Here is an 18,796-nt window from a genome sequence, read left to right as displayed (position 1 = left end):
CATTTTCCGACTCTGATTCAGTTACCATCAACTGGAAAATAGTGCTAATGACTAATGAAATAGTTTGGCATCAAAAGCCATTAATTCTCAAGGCCACATAACCTATAGAGTTTCAGTTTTTAGAGCAAACTTTTCAAAGTTCTTTTGTCTCCAGAAACCCAATATGCACTAATGGGTTATGTGATTTTTCACTCATAATCTCAATGTTTAATACATGATACCACTCTCAGGTTGTTATTTGTATTGATCTTGAATGATTTATCATGTGTTTACAAATTAGTGTTTAACAGGATAGATTTTATCTGAGGAACAAAAATTACAAGTATCCTAATTTGAATGTTAGAGGAATAGTTTCTGCTGTAGCTCACGAAAGCTTATGCTCAAATAAATTGGTTAGCCTCTAAGGTGCCACAAGTACTCCTTTTCTTTTTGCGAATACAGACTAACACGGCTGTTACTCTGAAACCTTCTAATTCTTTGAGTCATATAGTTTACATTTTACAGTCAGAGTTTGCAGGTGGGATTAGATGTGCTGGAGATTAACAAATACTTTATTTTCATTGGATGTATGTATATTTATATTTAACAATGTGTTATTCGGTAGCAATGTATTGCAATATATTAACATATCATAGTGTTCGTATTTCCTGTTATCAGATTTGCTATCCACCACAAAACAAAAGGTGGGAGGTTTTAGGAATCTCTGCTTGTGCTAATACCTCTCTTTTCACATTAGGTTTACCACCAGCACCCAAACCTCCTCCCTGAACTGAAAGGATAGGAGATTCAGCCACCTCTGAAACTACCTATTGAGTCCATGACATATCACAAATCGGCTGGCAGGGCATATTTGGTGTAGAGTAGCTCATGCCTTCTCCTGTTCCTGAAAACCAAAAATGCTGGGTCAGAGTTTCCAGTGGTGTAAATCAGCATAGCTTTATTACACTGAGCCATCTTGATTTACACCAACTGATATTACCAATCTTCACTGTGTTAAAAAGCAGGGGTCTCCAAGTTGCTGGAGAAGCTGGTTCTTGTGCCAGGCAGTATGCTCTCCAATGGCACTGGGCTGGCATGTTTAATTTTTGCAAATGCTTTATTCTTTTCTTTTGCAATGAGAGAGATGCTATATTGCCACAAATCAGGTATCCCATTCATGGGGCATGGAATAAAACATTTCTTTTCACAACAGTGGAAATGTATCATATACAGTAAGTATCTTTGTTGTTTTGAGTTAGGAGTTAATATGATGCTTTAAAAAATGCACACTTTCAGTAGACAATAAAGGATGATTTTTCAACACCAGGCGAAGAGGTTTGTTTGCTTGCTAGTGGTGATCTCGGGAGGGCACTAATTTTCCACTCAGAGAGTGTATTGTACATTTATTGATCCCTCAAAGCACTTAAGCAAAAGCTTAACTTTAAGCTGGTGACCATATGCTTGCAGTTAAGCACAAAGCCTTTCATGGACTTTTGATCAAGTGTTTGATTTGAAGCTGCTGAGCAAAATGAGAGGCCTGCACAGCTGCATTAAAACAGAAAATGCATAAAATATTCATCGCTTCTGCCCTGAGAAAAGTTTCAGAAAGACCACCATCTCTGAGCTGGGGTTAAAACCCAGTAACTTCATAAGTTCTTCCTTTCTTCCAGATCTACATGGGCAATGGAAGCTGCTCATGTAGCTTTCTACTGAAAACAACAAACAGCATGTTCAACATTCATGCTGTATGCTATCTTATTAGCTATGCACATACTCACCTTCTCTCTGCTGTTGGTCCATCTTTGTAATCAAGGACATGGTGTTGAAACGTAAAAGGATAGTGCTTGCTGTGTGTGATATCGTGTGTGCATCCAGTGCTTTGTGATGATGCATGGGTGTTCATTTCTGTTTTAGCCACACACATCCTGCAAGGAAATGTAAAACGTGGAAGTATATTTCTCCCATAGTCCTATTTCCATTGCTCTGCCCCTCCTCCCTTCAGCTTGTGGTGTCTCCTTCTCCTTTGTTTTCTGGCTTTCTTCAAGTCTCCCTAAAGAAGAGACAAGTGTGAGCCAGCAGGTTCATGCCTTTTCTCCTTTCCCAGAGGCACTGGTAGCAGCTTTTTCAAACAGACTTAAATCATCCTAATCCATTTCAAACTGCTTGCAGCTAGCTCCAGGTGAGCAGTGGCACTGGTAGACAGCTGGTTCCTTTGTGCTCGGTGATACTTGTACTAGATTTTCCCTTTAACATTTTTTAATAACCGTTTATATGTGTTTAAAGAGATAGTTGCAGGTAGTTACTTAAACATGCAGTGAAGTAAACAAGTAGAATATCTACATGAAGTCATACAGGTAAATATTGCAAACTACAAAAGAGAAATTATGTCAGCCTATCCTGGGATCACTTCTGACTTCAAGCATCCCTCATGGCAGTATGGTGCTGGGCAGTGCTATATGTCTTGGTGCTACAGTAGAAAGTATTGAAAATCAGTGTGTATAATCACACATCCAAAAAATATCATCCCAAGACACCCTTGATTGCAAACTAATGGTCTTTGCAGGCTTTGCTCACTGTAGAATTTTATTACTATACCAGTTTCCAGCGATGTGATACTTGACGCAATTCATTCTAAGACCTATTTCTATCCTTTTATATAAAGTGAGTTTTATTTATGCTATAAGTTTAAAACATTCCTTACATGGCACAAATGAGTAAAGTGAGGAATCACCAAGGCATAATCAATATACTAAACAGAATGGTGGCAGCTCGTTTTCTATTCAAAGTATTTTTCACCCAGGGTTAAACTGCAGACCATTCCAATTTTATACATTCTTTGGGACTCTTGCCACTTTGTTTATTATCTCTTGTTCTTGTTTATGCTCTGGTTGCCTGTGCACCACATGAAGGTATTCTATTCTATTTTCAACTAGGTGGTTGTACTCCCATCCAAGAATCTGACCTGGAGGAAAGGACAGGTGTACAGGATTCCACAACAATGTTTACCAACCACAGGCACCTCACAAAGCAGAAATCCAAAACTGGTAAGAGAAGGAAAATTACTCACTTGTATTTCGAATACAGAACAAATCTAACTCATACTTTGTGTCTGCAGGAAAAGGAGTAATTGACTGAGGTGTTTCCAGTTATGTTTTTTAAGTTTCTGGTTAGTAAATGAACAGCACTTTTCTAGAAATACTTTTAATTTTTTCCTGGTTCAATCAAATCTGATAATTTTATGGGAATCTTGTAATTCTTCAGATTTTTTTTCCCAGGGCATTCCCTTCAGAACTGCTGGCAATAGAGTAGAGACTTCTAGCTGAAGTGAATAACTTCCCCTGAATTGAAAAGATCTGGTGCTACAACACGATATGTATGAGGTAGCTGAGGACTTTAAACCTGACCTCCTTTCTGAAAGTTGAAGGTTAGGTAGAAATGCAGGTTAGGATATTTCAGTTTAAGGTTTTTGTTGTTGGGACGTAGTGCCAATTGATTAAACTTTGGTCATTATTTACTGTTTGTGGGAAGACTTCCTAGAATTTCAGAAAAAATATTACTGGATATATCAAACAATATTATATTGGATATAAAATACATTGCATACAGTGATACATTTTCTTAACTTATTTTGAGAGTAAGAATGGTAAACAAATGCATTGTAGTTTAATAAAGTGCCCCATAAGATGCTTTCCATTTTATTTACTAAATTATGTTTCTGTTAAGTGGCGTATATCTCATGATCAGTCATTCTAAACATAGGAGATCCTAAACGTGATTTGTTTATTATTGTATTTATTTTCAGGTTTCTCTAAAATATAATCAACTCTTTTTAGTGAATTATTTTATTTGTGTGTGTAGTTTTAAAACAAGGTAAAATTTACTTCATCAGAAAGGTAATACTGAGAGATCTGCTTAGAATGATTTTTAAAGTGGGACAAACATGTCAGCATTCTTTTAGTATACACATATGTATGGTATCTAATTTAAATGTGTACTGGTCATTCATACTTTTCTCCACAGCATTGCATTGAAAGTGGTTTTGAATGTTAGAATTAAATAAATTTACATTCATACTACCAGGATGGTGTCATGGCACAAATCTAAATGGATGATGAAGGCGGGGAAGAAGAATGGCAAGTGCACTCAGGAGTTGAAAGGCTAAGACCTGGTCTATACTTAAGACAGGTCAACATAGCTATGGCGCTCAGGCATGTGAAAAATTCACACCTCCTGAGCACTGCAGTTAAGCCGACCTAACCCCCAGTGTAGACGCAGCCAGGTTGATGGAAGAAATATTTTGTAGTTATTGCTGCTTGGGGAGGTGGATTGCGTACAGTGAAAAACCCTGTCCACAACTGGGGGAACCATGTACGCTACAGCGGCATCACTGCCGTGCTGTAGCTGTGCCACTGCAGCACCCGTAGAGTAGACATAGCCTAAATGGTGATACATGGATAGATACTGTGACAGGGTTGGGACTCACCCCTGCGGCACCTCCTGCTGGCACATTTGGGAATTAGCTCTGTCCTCTGCGGGGCAGCTTCTGCTGGCGGTGTCCCATCCGTCCCTTGCCCTGGTGGCGCCTGGACCCGCGTAGCTCCTCGCTCGGCGGCGTCCTCCTCAGGACACTGCCCTCCGGCAGTGCCCCCAAGTCCACACTCACCCCCTTCCAGGGGAGGGTTAACAGCAGTCTTTCCAGTTCGCTCCTGCCGCAGTGGCCAACCACAACCCCTCAAGTCTAGCCCCTCTGTTCGTGGGCAGGTTGCAGTCTGTCACGGCCACCCTTCCATGGCCAGCTTCTGTACAAGGAGGAAGGGGAGGACCCAAGCCTGCCCACTACTTTGGGTTCCGACCCAGGGACCCTCTAGTGGCAGCTTCCCTGCCCTCCTTCTCTCCCCTTGTCTAACTGTCGCTGGGCCACTTCCCCTCTGGCCCTTCGCACCCTCTAGGCCCTTTCTATCAGGGCCCGCAGTCTGGCAGGTATTAACCTGGAGCCCTTCTATGCTTCCCCAAGCCTGCCCAGCACTGCTGTGTCCAAGGTGCCTGTTTCCTGCTCAATAGACAGACCTTTCCCCATGAAGGTCTGGGACAGACTCACTGCCTCTTGTCTGGGCAGCCTTTATATAGGGCCTAGCCTGGCCCTGATTGGCTGCCTCTTGCTCAGCCCTGATTGGCTCCCTGCAGGCCCTCTCTGATTGGCTGCCTGTCTGTGCACCCATTCTGGCCTGTGATAGCCCAATGTGGCCTTTTATAGATACCTATAAAATCCTTGTGCGGTTAACAGAAACAGGTGAATTATGTGTGCAAAATAATATTTGTGTGCACAAAATGTATACTTACAAATGCATGATTTGTTTGGCTGACCAACAACTGTTTTGTTCACAAATGTATATTTTGCATAAACAGTTATCCCGTGGTAAGCAGAGTTTAAGGGCTATTTTTTACCTTAAAATATTTTAATTGGAAAACTTGTAATAATAGACAGGGAGGGAAGATGCAACAATATATAATATGATAAAAGTGAAAGATACAATGGGAGGAGTCCTGCATGTAGGTCAGCTAATAACTACATAATGTTAATTTTATTTAACATGCCGAGAGCAGGATGACGTTACATGGCTCTGTAGAGAGCAATACAGCTCACACATAACATAATTGCTTTGACAAAACCAAGATAAGAAAGAAGAGGAACATGGAAAATATAGAATTCATTTGATCAGGTGGACCACGTGGATGAAATAAGCAAAGGCTGACCCAGACTGGTCTGGAATTGGTAAGATACATTTAGGTGGCTATTTTTTTTTTAATTTAGCCCTCCATGTCTATAAATAATTAAGTCTTATGCAGTATACTGCAGCAAAATTTGTCCATATGTAACTGAACTCCAGAATTCTGAACTTCAGAATAACAATCTACTATGAAAAGGACAACAACAAAAAAACCTGTAGAAGGCTTAATGTACTGATTTTCCCTGTTGACTTCAGGGCATAAGACAAAAAGATACTGTCAGGGTTGACAGACACTCAGTTTAACCTGTGTTATGTTTTTAACTGTCCTTCTGATCTTGGAGAAATATATCAGCTCTCCAGAAGAAAGTCTGCAACCCAGTAAAATTCCACCTTCGCTGTTAGGAGACTACACCAAACTTAGGACATGTGCCAGGCTCTCCCTTCTCTCTGTTGTTGGTCCATCCTTCTGATCAAGGACATGGTGTTGAAATGTAAAAGGATAAGCAGGACGAACTCAAAATGCCAGTAAATAAAAACAACTATGACATAGTTGGCATCACAGAGCATTGGTGGGATAATATGCATGACTGGAATATTGGTATAGAAGAGAACAGCTTGCTCAGGAAGGACAGGCAGGGGGAAAAGGGAGGAGGTGTTGCCTTATATATTAAAAATGTATATACGTGGACCGAGGTTGAGATGGAAATAAGAAACAGACTTGTTGAAAGTCTCTGGGTAAGGATAAAAGGGGTAAAACCAAGGATGATGTTATGGTAGGGGTCTACTATAGACCACCTAACCAGAAGGTATAGGTGGATGAAGCTTTTTTTAAACAACTAACAAAATCATCCAAAGCACAGGACTTGGTGGTGATGGGGGACTTCAACTACTCAGACATCTGTTGGGAAATTAACACAGCAGGGCACGGATTATCCAACAAGTTCTTGGAATGTATTGGAGACAGTTTTTTATAGAAGGTGGAGAAAGCTACTATCGGAGAGGCTGTTCTAGATTTGATTTTGACAAATAGGGGGGAACTGGCTGAGAATTTGAAAGTGGAAGGCAGATTGGGTGAAAATGATCATGAAATGATAGAGTTCATGATTCTAAGGAATGGTAGGAGGGAGAACAGCAAAATAAAGACAGTGGATTTCAAGAAGGCAGACTTTAGCAAACTCAGGGAATTGGTAGGTAAGAACCCATGGGAAGTAAGTCTAAGGGGAAAACAATTGAAGACAGTTGGCAGTTTTTCAAAGAGACATTATTACGGGCACAAGAGCAAACTATCCCACTGCATAGGAAAGATAGGCAGTATGGCAAGAGACCACGCTGGCTTAATGAGGAGATCTTCAGTGATCTAAAAATCAAAAAAGAGTCCTACCAAAAGTGGAAACTAGGTTAAATTACAAAGGATGAATATAAACAAATAACACAAGTATGTAGGGACAAAATTAGAAAGGCCAAAACACAAAACAAGATCAAACTAGCTAGAGACACAAAGGGTAATAAGAAATCATTCTACAAATACATTAGAAGCAAGAAGACGACCAAGGACACGGTAGGCCCATTACTCAGTGAGGGGAGAAAAACAATAACAGAAAATGGGGAAATGGCAGAGGTGCTTAATGACTTCTTTGTTTCAGTTTTTACCAAGAAGGTTGATGGTGATTGGACATCTAACGCAGTGAATGCCAGTGAAAATGAGATAGGATCAGAGGCTAAAATAGGGAAAGGTTTAAGTAATTTTTAACTTGTTAAGTTAAATGTCTTCAAGCCACCAGGGCTTCATTAAATGCATCCTAGAATACTCAAGGAGCTGACTGAGGTGATATCTGAGCCATTAGCGATTATCTTTGAAAAGTCATGGAAGATGGGAGAGATTCCAGAAGACTGGAAAAAGGCAAATATAGTGCCAGTCTATAAAAAGGAAAATAAGGACGACCCGGTGAATTACAGACCAGTCAGCTTAACTTCTGTACCTGGAAAGATAATGGAGCAAATAATTAAGCAATGAAGTTGCAAACATCTAGAAGATAATAAGGTGATACATAACAGTCAGCGTGGATTTGTCAAGAACAAATCGTGTCAAACCAACCTGATAGCTTTCTTTGACAGGTAGCAAGCCTTGTGGATGGGGGGAAGCGGTAGACATGGTATATCTTGACTTTAGTAAAGCTTTTGATACTTACTCACATGACCTTCTCATAAAAAAACTAGGGAAATGCTACCTAGATGGAGCTACTATAAGGTGGGTGCATAACTGATTGGAAAACCGTTCCCAGAGAGTAGTTATCAGTGGTTCACAGTCAAGCTGTAAGGGCATAATGAGTGGGGTTCCGCAGGGATCAGTTCTGGGATTGTTTCTGTTCATCAGTGATTTAGATAATAGCATAGAGAGTACACTTATAAAGTTTGCGGATGATGCCAAGCTGGGAGGGGTTGCAAGTGCTTTGGAGGATAGCATTAAAATTCAAAATGATCTGGACAAACTGGAGAAATGGTCTGAAGTAAATAGGATGAAATTTAATAAAGACAAATGCAAAGTACTCCACTTAGGAAGGAACAATCAGTTGCACACATACAAAATGGGAAATGACTGCCTAGGAAGGAGTACTGCGGAAAGGGATCTGGGAGTCATAGCGACCACAAGCTAATTATGAGTCACCAGTGTAACACTGTTGGGAAAAAAAAAAAGCAAACATCATTCTGGGATGTATTAGCAGGAGTGTTTGTAAGCAAGACATGAGAAGTAATTCTTCTGCTCTACTCCGTGCTGATTAGGCCTCCACTGGAGTATTGTGTCCAGTTCTGGGCGCCACATTTCAGGAAAGATGTGGACAAATTGGAGAAAGTCCCGTGAAGAGCAACAAAAATGATTAAAGGTCTAGAAAACATGAGCTGTGAGGGAAGATTGAAAAAATTGGGTTTGTTTAGTCTGGAAAAGAGAAGACTGAGAGGAGACGTGATAACAGTTTTCAAGTACATAAAAGGTTGTTACAAGGAGGAGGGAGAAAAATTGTTGTTCTTAACCTCTGAGGATAGGACAAGAAGCAATGGGCTTAAATTGCAGCAATGGAGGTTTAGATTGGACATTAGGAAAAACTTCCTGTCAGGGAGGTTAAGCACTGGAATAAATTGCCAAGGGAGGTTGTGGAATCTCCATCTTTGGAGATTTTTAAGAGCAGGTTAGACAAACACCTGTCAGGAATGGTCTAGATAATACTAAGTCCTACCATGAGTGCAGGGGACTAGACTAGATGACTTCTTGAGGTCCCTTCCAGTCCTGTAATTCTATGATTGTGCTTGGTGTGTGTTTCAGTGAATAGCTTTCTTGTATGTTTGAATAACAGTCAGGCTGATAAGAATACAGCAGACAGGCAGAGTAGAGAGATGATGCAAAGTGTATGTGAACATCCACAATGGCAGTAATATGACTTGCATGTCCTGATGCAGGTCCTAATCCTTGACAAAAATTCAGCCTTACATTATATACTTGACTTTAGTTGATTCTTGATAACTTTCTATGAAGGACAGGTGATCCATGCAAAACTGAGTGAAAATTTTGAAAGCTTTAAATTAGTCTTCAGTTTATAACTGTGTTATATAAATGAGTTTGATTCATTCTTGGTCAGAATGGACTGCCCACCGGCCATGCTGCACTATAATGAGCCTGAAATATTTGCCACTGAGCGGTCTGGAAATTCTAATTGCTCCAAGTGCAAGAGCCAAGGGAGCTGCTTAAATCATAAAGTAACACTGAGAATGATATCACAGCATTGCAATGTTGTTCTGTACATGGTTTTTTGGACTGAATTTTAGCCTGAGCATCAGTGACAGAGGCCAGACCAAGGTGCTTAGGTTAAACTCTAGATGAACATTGTTTGCATCTTAGGTGTCGTCTTTGTGATTTTACATTGAGTTTTTTTAACTCTGATCAGCCAGTAAGAGATAGTGAGAGAAGGGAAAACCCTTTTCTCATTTTATTTTTTCCTTTCTATGAAGGAGCCTAAAACAAATATTTGGGCATGAGTTTAGGTGCTCTACTTTCTGTCTCCTTGGAGATTTTGTTTGTTATACATACATAAGGCTACATTTTAGACATAGGTATTTTTAGTAAAAGTCATAGACAGGTCACAGGCAGTAAACAAAATTCACGGTCTGTGACCTGTCCGTGACTTCTATTATATATCCCTGTCTAAACGTTGGGTGCTCTGGGGTAGGGAGAAGCCCAAGGCTGCGGTGGGTGCTCTGGGGAGGGGGCAGGAAGCAGGGTGTGGCCTGGGACCCATGCTGCTGCTCTGGGGGTGTGGGTAGCAGTATGTGGCCTGGGACCCCTGCTGGTGCTGGGGGGAGGGGCAGGCACTTGTGCTGGGGCTCCCTACCCAGCTCCACGTGTCCCTGCAGCTCCTAGGTGGCACAGGGGCCAAGGGGCTCTGCGCACTGCTCATGCCACAAGCTCTGGCTGCACAGCTCCCATCGGCCAGGAACCGCAGCCAGTGGGAGCTGCGGAGGCGGGGCCTGCAGATGCAGGCAGCAGGTGGAGCCCCCTGGCCCCTCCAGCTAGGAGCAGCAGGGTCATGCCAGTAGGAGCCGGGCAGCCCCTGAGCCAGCACTGGCTGCTACAGAAGTCATGGAAAGTCACGGAATCCATGACTTTCCATGACAGACTCGCTGCCTTATAAATACACAGAGACAGCAAAAATGATAGCACAGTAGCTTCTATTCTCTGCAATTGACAACTATGTTTCATTTAATATATCAACTTCAAGTTGCATAGAATCTTATCATACGTAGACATCTCAAGGTACTTTATAGAAAATCTTCAACAGTTTAATAATTGAGGATGTGGTGCCAAACAGTTGAAAGCAAAGGAGAGAACAAGTGTCTGTTCAGCTTTGGAGTGAACAGGTGCCATGATGCCCAACATTTCTATTCAGGGAATCCCAAGGCAAATGTTTGCAGTAACAGACGGCACTAGGAGGTGAAGGTAGGAATGAAAGGATTGAAGTGATCAAATCCAAGGTGAGATATTCCAAAGTGCTCTGTAGGTCAATTGGGAATCTTGAATCTAATGCAGACTCTGACCACCAACCAACGAAACTGAGCCAACCTTATCGTAATGTACTTGCTCCATGTGGTACCAGATAGAATCTTAGCAGCTGTGTTGTGTACTGATTGAAATCTACTAATTGCATGCATAAGGTGCCCAGCAAAAGGGTAGTGTAGTTGGCTAACTCTCAGTACGAGGACTTCTGCATCAGGAGAAAGATATGTCTCCAGCTGGAACAAAGCTCAGTTCTCAAACATGAAATGACAAAAACAAAAGTTGGGAGTGAACTAGAGAAAATAAATGCCCATATCCACTGAAGAATAAATTTTAGGGCCCTTTCTATATGATAATGAATGAACTTACACCAGTTGTCATTCACAGAATCACAGAATGTTTTTACACACAAAACAATGTTACAATAATGTTATTAAGGTTGCAAAAGTAAGGAAATGTCAAAATTAAGATAATCTGCACAACCTTAATTCACCTCCCTTGTGTGTATGTTTTATGACACAGTCTTTAATTAGGAAGAGACCTGGCTCCCAGTCTCCTTGTCCAACCAGTTCCCCCAACCCAACAACTCCCAGTCAGTTTCTTCCCCAACTCCAGTCCTAATCGATTCCTTTCCCTCCCATTGTTCAGCATTTGTCTCATCTCCATTTACATCAGACTGCTTTGTTCTCCACGCTACCTGGGTTCCAGCGGGGAACGCTCATTGAGAGCACCGGAAAGAGAGGCTCTCTGCTCTCAGTTCCAGTGCCCAGCCCCACCCTGGGCCAGAGCTGTTGGAAAGCAGCCTTTATAGGAAAAGTCCTTCTGAGTCCACATAGTTCTGGGGTACAGCATGCTCAGTCATTCTGTATGGATGGCACATGCACAGTCCCGTCAGCACCAGAAGCTGTGAGAGGATCAACTGTGCTCAGTGAGAATGGTAGTCTTGGGAGATTTTAGCCATTTAGCTCTGGCAGATGTCTACTGAGCATGTGAGAACTGATTTTTTCAAAGACTTGTGAATTAGCCAAATTTGGGTGGATTTTCACAGGGATGGCAAAAAGCACCCTGATGCAAAGACCAACCCAAATTTCAAGTCCTTGCTCCAAAGCATGGGGGCCGTAGAACAGTTCAAAGAAAAAGTGTCAATAATTTTTTAACATGGAGAAAGCATAGTTTTTCCTTAGCTTCATTCTTGGAAATGGCTGAACCATTTTGGCGGAAATTTCAGTAATAATAATTCAGACTGAGACAGACAGCCAGTATGGAAAATTTCACTCCAAATGGTTAAAGTCTGGCAAAGCTATAAGCAGTGGAACACAGGATCTTTTAATGGGGAGTGTAAGACAACTTGGGTAATAGGTGATAGTATTAGCCCCACCCTAATATCACTGGCTGAAGCCAAAATAGTCCCTTACTGGCAAGTCAGTGAGAGGAGGGAACAAATGGTTCTGGCTCCATCAATGAGCCACTTTGGGAGGCACATTTTGCTACTAGGATGCGCTCACTCCTTTCTGTGAAGCAGCTGTAAATTATCCACTAAAAAAGAAAAAAAATAGACTGTTGAAGGCTAGCTAATAAATCAACCACTGGACCGAATTCTAATCTCACACTGCTTTTTTACAATACTAGTGTGTTGTAATTCCACAGCTGAGGTTAGAATCAGGCCCACAGCATCATTAATGGGTGCTGATAATTAGTGGCATAGGTTTTGTAACTGGGGGAGCGAAAGGGTGATGGGTCATTGGTGGTGGCCTGGAGAGTGAGCCTGCTCCGTATATACCTGGCTGTGGCGGCTCCTGTCCTGCGGGGCTGGGCCCAACTCCGAACTCTGGGTACTGCAATCTGGTTTGCAGGGTCACAGTGCCATTTAAGTTTGGTCCAATCACCTTGATGGAGGGAGGGGGGGGGGGGCTGAGCCAAATTTGAGTGAGTGACATTGCAAAATGGTGAATGGGTTCACAGCACCTTTACACCCTGTGCACCATGTTGCAATGCTGGGAGTGGGCAGCTGGGCTTAGCCCCATGGGACAGGAGCCATTACTGCCAGGTAAGTGCAAGAAAGGCTCGTTCTCCAATCCCATGTGAAAATTCGTGCTGTAAACCTTCTTTTGTCAGTTATAGGATAGGCTTGGAAAGGCACACATGCACCTTAAGGCTGCCAGCGGGGTTGGTCACCCTCTCTACTAGCCCCTCTACTGCTACTACTGTAGTTTTGAGGAAGATGCACTTTCCAGTGGTTTTTGCTTTGGATGGGTGCAAGAATGATCAGTGAAACATTTTATAGACAAGTGATAGGAAAACAGTGCCTTTTCCTTTACTGTGCTGGTTTTTAGTGCCTTTCCTCCAAACTCTGTTTTTGTCTTGTTTACTTTCTGCCCTCTTTCATTTTCTTTCTGCCCTCTTTCATTTTCTTACTTTACTTTCTTGCTAGGCTCATGAAGAAATTGGTGCAAAAGCAATTTTATTTCAGGGAGAGGTTTTCACATATTCTGGAAGGTAATAGGACAGAGTTCTGTGAATCTTAATTCTCAAGCTTTCAGTCAGCTGTTACTGTGTAATATTTCTTTGACAGTTATCAAGATGAGCTGCTGACTGTGGTTTGTAAAGGATCATGATGGGGAATGATTCTAAATGTATGCCTGGTAAAAAAGTATATTTGAATATAGCCAGCGCTCTTGATGCAGGTGCTATTTGAAGAGTGAAATCATCATAAACAGATACTGAGTCTGAGAGAGAAATAAACAGACACATTATGATTGTAGTCATCAAGACTAGCTTGACAAACAAGTTTACTGTTTTCAGTTTATGTCAGCACAACATGTTGCTTTATGAAAGACTTTTAACAGCACACTTTGAACAAAAAGGACCTGATCCTCTTTTCCCACTAGTGTAAATCAGGAGTAACTTCACAGAAGTCAGCAAAATTTCCTTTGAAAAAGCAGTGTGAGCCAGAAGGTCATCTTTACCTCCTCACCAGCCATTCAGGATTTCTCAACATTCTGAAGTAGATTTGTTGAGTGTCATCTCATGCAGCTGTTTAAATGTTCACATGTGGTACGGTTTTTCCCCCCTCATTGCAGAAAATTTCACCAAAGCCTCCTCTAAGTATTTTAATCTAATCAACAAAATACAAATATTACTCTCAGATTTTAGGGCCAGATTGTGCTACCCATACTCTGATTGGTAAGTACTATTCCTGGTAAGGATGGGACAGATGTGGCCCATCATTTGCATTTTTTTGTTTATACAGTATAAAAATATTTAGCTGGAACTACTTAGAAGAGCAAGTATGACTCTCAACCCCAGTGAGAATCATAAAATCAAGCCCTAAATTAATACTTCTATCCAGAACTTCAGAGTTTGCACTTGCTACTGTGCTACCACAGTTTCTAGTTAAATAACTGTATTTTTCCATCATGAAAATATTTAGATGACGTAAAGATTAAATTTCAGAGTTCTCATTGGATATGTTTATATTTCGTAAAATAAATATCATTTCATAATCAGTGTCTCTAAGACCTAAAACAGTCTCAGAATTTATTGTTATGGACTGGAATAGATTTTTAAATCTCTTTAATTTGAAGCATCTGGCTTATTACTTTTGATTAAACACACAGACAACTATAACAAAATAATGGTAAGGTTGAGACATAAAACCCATAAATCAAAGACATTCAGGGCCTTATTTTCAAAGTAGTGTCCTAAATTGCACTTAGCAAGTATGCAAGTACAGTAATTTGTATGCCTGTTTACATACACTGTCACATTTTATTCACATAAATGCAGGGTAATGTTCATGCAGATTCTGTGGATGCAATTTAAGAGCCTCTTTCAAATTTGCCCTTCTAAACAAAGATTGCCTTGGACCTTCACTTTTCCTTGCTGTGCCTAGACAAGACAAATGAAATTACAGTACTTGGTCTGAATTCAGCAAGATAGTTATTCACATGCCCAACTGTAAGCATGTTTGTAGTCCTGTTGTCTTCAGTGGAAATACTGACACACACAAATTTAGGTACATGCTTAAATGCTTTCCTGAATCATGGCTTCTCAGAATGTCTAGCGCAGTATGATGCTGCAGTCCCCTGGATGGTTCATTAAAAAGTGACAGTACAGGATGAAATTTTGTACCCAGGATCTCATGTATTTGAGCTCTGAAAAGGATTATCCTGAAGTATTAGCTTTTGTGAAAAACAGCTGGAGAGCAGGAATCTTGAGGACAAATTCATGTGTCTGCTTGCCAACTGTCCAGATCCTCTATTGATTTACATATTGCACCTCCTTACTGGTGTATGTTACCTGAAAACACCGAAAGAGGCAGACTCTGAGGATACTTAAAAATCTGCTCTCAAGATTATTTTAATCTTTTAAAGATCTCCTTTTTTATAAAGAAGACTGATCTATAAAGATTTCAGTATTAGCTATATATTTAGATTTATGTTATTTATATGGGCTAAATTCTGAGCTGATGACATTTCAAATGGCAGAGAGAAGGATCCATAAAAGCTTTACAGCAAGCAGCTCAACTGGAGCGCCCTACGATTGCCATTATAATTGCCATCATAGCTGCTACAGTAGGTGTTGAGCATATTTGAGATTTTTACCACTGATACACATAGCATAATTTTCAATGTATGTAAGGTCAGTGGTTAATTTGTTCAGATTAGAAAGCATATTTAGAAGTACAGGAATCAGTCACATCACAATGCTGCATTATATGTCAGACGGAGTAGAAGGAAAGATTTGCTTAACCTGGAGAGCTCTTTGGAAAAATGTGCTTGCTGTCCAGGATAGTGTGCCATGTCTATAATGAGCTGGAACTTTTCAAAACAGTCAGTTTAATGAATATGCATTCTTAGGTTGTATGGCATTTGACCCCATTTTAAAAGATGATAGCCACAGTTTTTAAATGTAGGTTTTCTAAAGTTAAGCTATCAAATTCATGTTTCAGTTCCTTTAAAAAAAGGCCTGATTTCAAAGGTACTGAGGACCTGTAGCCTCCTTGACTTGATTCTTGAAAATTACTGAGGGCTGAATTTATCCCTGGTGTAACTCCAATGAAGTCAGCAGAAGGATGAATTTAGCTCTGATTGCATTAGTTCAATCTAGAAGCATTTTGAGGGGTGGGTTTGAACAGGATGGATTTTGTTTGAGTTAGCCAGGTGTCTCAAATTAGGATTAGAACAAATCAAGCACTAAATGTTGAGACCTGGGGTGACTCAGGTGAATGACAGCTCCATGAAGAAAGACTTAACCTTTTTAAAAGCCCACTTGCACATTTCCCATTGATGCAGTACCATGAGACTAAATCCTTTTGCCACCTGCCTCCAGGCCATCTCCACTCCTTCCCTGGTCTACTTCATCTAGTAGAGGTTGACATCAGCCCCATCAAGAGCAGCAGGATGCCACTTCTAGTACTGGGCTCGGTATCAGACAGGAGCCATCTGCTCTGGTGAACTTTCCCATGGAAGAATTGGAGGAGGCTCCACCTGAGCCAGCCTTGGCTTCCTCTTCCTCATTGTCCCATGAGGCAGTGGTGTCAGAAGGTTCCTAACCTCTGCTGGACATATATAGGGCCCATCAGGACCTTTGGAAGAGGATGGCCTCCACGTTAGATATTCAGGTGAAGGGTGTTCAAGCGAGATCTGACAGAACTGGTTGATATCTTGGCTTCTGTGGGGCCTTCTCAAGTAGCACTCGACATTAACAAGGCTATTCTGGAGCCTACTAAAATGCTGTGGCAAACTCCATCTTTCATCCCATCCACAGCAAAAAGAACTGAACAAAGACAATATGTTCACTCCTAGGGGTTTGAACATTTTTACACCCAACCTTGTCTGAGTGGTAGTCTCAATTGTTAATTGCTCCAGGGGCAGCAATCATCTACCCCAAAATCAAAGGATGTAAAGTAGCTCGATCTCTTTGGCAGGAAACTTTATTTAACAGCTGGGCTACAGCTCAAGAAAACAGCAAGCATTGCTGGGACTGCTATGATTTTAACCTCTGGGCTAATGTTTTGCAACATATGGACAAATTGCCAGAGGAGGCAAGACTGGAGTTCTTCCCCTACGGTTGATGAGGGAAAGTTAGTAGCCAGGATCTTGCTTCAGGATGCTGGGATGCTGCAGACTCTGTGGCTAGAGACATGGCATTGGCCATTACAATGCACAGATGTTCCTGGCTCCAGTCATCGGGTCTTTCTCATGAGGTCCAATAAACTATCCAAGATCTTCTTTCTGAGGTGTGGTCGCTGGTCTCAGAACAGACCAATGACAAGTTGCATCTCCTGAAAGACTGTAGGTATACACTCAGATCTTTGGGCATTTATATCCATGCCCCAAAGAAGAAACAGTTATGTCCCCCAGCAGTCTCATTGGTATACTTCATTTATGCCGCGTCACCAGGACCAAGCTAGAAAGAAGAGTAAAAATTAAAGGAGGAGACCACCCCCTTCTACTTCTTCAGTGGCCGCCAGTTTGCCCAAACAGCCTGGTAACTCCAAGCAGCCATTTTGACGTATTTGTAATGGACAGCTTACCCGTGTCCAGTTTGTCAGATTCTCCTACTCTGGTGTCTCTTACAGGCGGTCTCACTTCCTCAGTACTTGGACCCTCAATCACCACAGACCAGTGGACTCTAAGCACTGTGGAATTGGGATAAACCCTTCAGTTTATTTCTGCTCCCCCATTGCCATCCCCCTTCCCAGTCCCTTTTCAGGGATCACTCTTACAAGGAAGTTCTCTTTTGGGAGGTTTATTCTCTCCTCCAGTTGGAAGCTGTAGAAGAGGTGCCTCTACTTTGCAGAGGGAAGGGGTTTTATTTTCACTATGTTCAGATCCCAACAGCGAAAGGATGCCTCAGCCTATACTAAGCCTTTGACAGCTCAACAGACACCTAGAGAAAATAAAGTTTTGATTGGTCATCTGGCTTCAAATATCCCTTCCCTGGATCCTGGTGACTGGTATGCTGCCCGTGACATATAGGACATATATTTCCACATGAAAATATATTAAAGCCACAGGACATTCCTCAGATTTCTCATCAGACAATTTCACTACAAATTTACAGTGCTGCCATTTGGTCTGTCCTCAGCACCATGTGTGTTCACAAAGGGCAGCGTTCCTGAGGAGATCAAAAGTTCACGTTTTTCCCTGCTGGGACAGCTGGTTGGTGAGAGGCCATTCCAAGGTGCTGACCAGTGTGGCCATTATTCAGTCCACCTTCAGAATGCTAGGATTGCTCATCAACAAGGAAAAATCAATTCTATCATGTGTACAAAGGATAGAGTTCATAGGAGCGCTCTTGGACTCTATGGAAGCTAAGACCTTCCTCTCTCCTCTGTCAGGCCAGGTTCTAGACAATTCTGGCTATTTCTTTAGACCTGAAAGTTCAACAGTAAGGAATTTCCCCAGACTTCTGGGACACATGACTGAAGGGGGTTGAGTGGCTATGCCTTTCATACTATCGCACAGCAGCATGAGGCAGCAGAGGACACATGCACCACCCCAGCAGTATCTCTCAGGGAAAAATCTCCGACAACAGTGCACTGGATGTGCACACACCTGAAGTGGAATTGACATGTGTAACACATCTTGAGGAACAGTAGTTACAGGACAGGCTAGTAACCATTCCATATTTCACTTTTATGCGGTGATTCAGGCGAAACCTCATAAATTGTCTGCCTTGAGAAAATGAAGCAGATGACAGGTTGTAGATACAGAATCTCCACCTTTTCCCATCAATGTTGTTAGCAGAGATGGGCCTCAGTTAAGACCCAGTCTTAGAACTTTGGGATGTTTGGAATCTAATCCAAATGTTGTGGAATGACTGAATCTCTACATTCAATAGAAAAAATAATATTTACATAAGTAACCTTTGTTATCTGAGGATTAATAGGGGCATTCTGAAAATTGTTTGCAAAGCACTGGAGACAGAAAAATGAGAAACTGTGGGGCACAAAGAAACTGAAAACATGATCGGCCAATCCAAAGCTCACTGATGTCTCTGGAAAAAACTTCCATTGATGTCAGTAGGATTTGGATCA

At 41.6% G+C, this 18,796-nt stretch overlaps 1 protein-coding gene across 12 annotated transcripts in view; it reads left to right on the top strand.

The window, feature by feature from the left end:
* The window catches only part of BBS9 (Bardet-Biedl syndrome 9), a 432,676-nt gene that overhangs the window by 283,795 nt on the left and 130,085 nt on the right, over positions 1–18,796 (top strand). For 11 of the 12 annotated variants that reach the window (XR_005223953.2, XR_006288876.1, XR_006288875.1 and 8 more), the window contains one exon: positions 2,913–3,023. Coding sequence is in view for 7 of the 12 variants with exons in the window: in XM_043540615.1 (XP_043396550.1) it covers positions 2,913–3,023 (111 nt within the window). In the remaining 5 variants the exon portion in view is untranslated. Of the gene's footprint in view, positions 1–2,912; positions 3,024–3,254; positions 3,299–18,796 lie in introns of those variants that run through there. The other variant, XM_043540614.1, reaches the window with a different exon arrangement.

Source organism: Chelonia mydas, chromosome 2, assembly GCF_015237465.2.
Source record: "Chelonia mydas isolate rCheMyd1 chromosome 2, rCheMyd1.pri.v2, whole genome shotgun sequence".
In the NCBI taxonomy this organism is placed as follows: domain Eukaryota; kingdom Metazoa; phylum Chordata; order Testudines; family Cheloniidae; genus Chelonia; species Chelonia mydas.
Note: the sequence above shows the minus strand (reverse complement) of the source record. Positions and strands in the feature narration are given on the sequence as shown.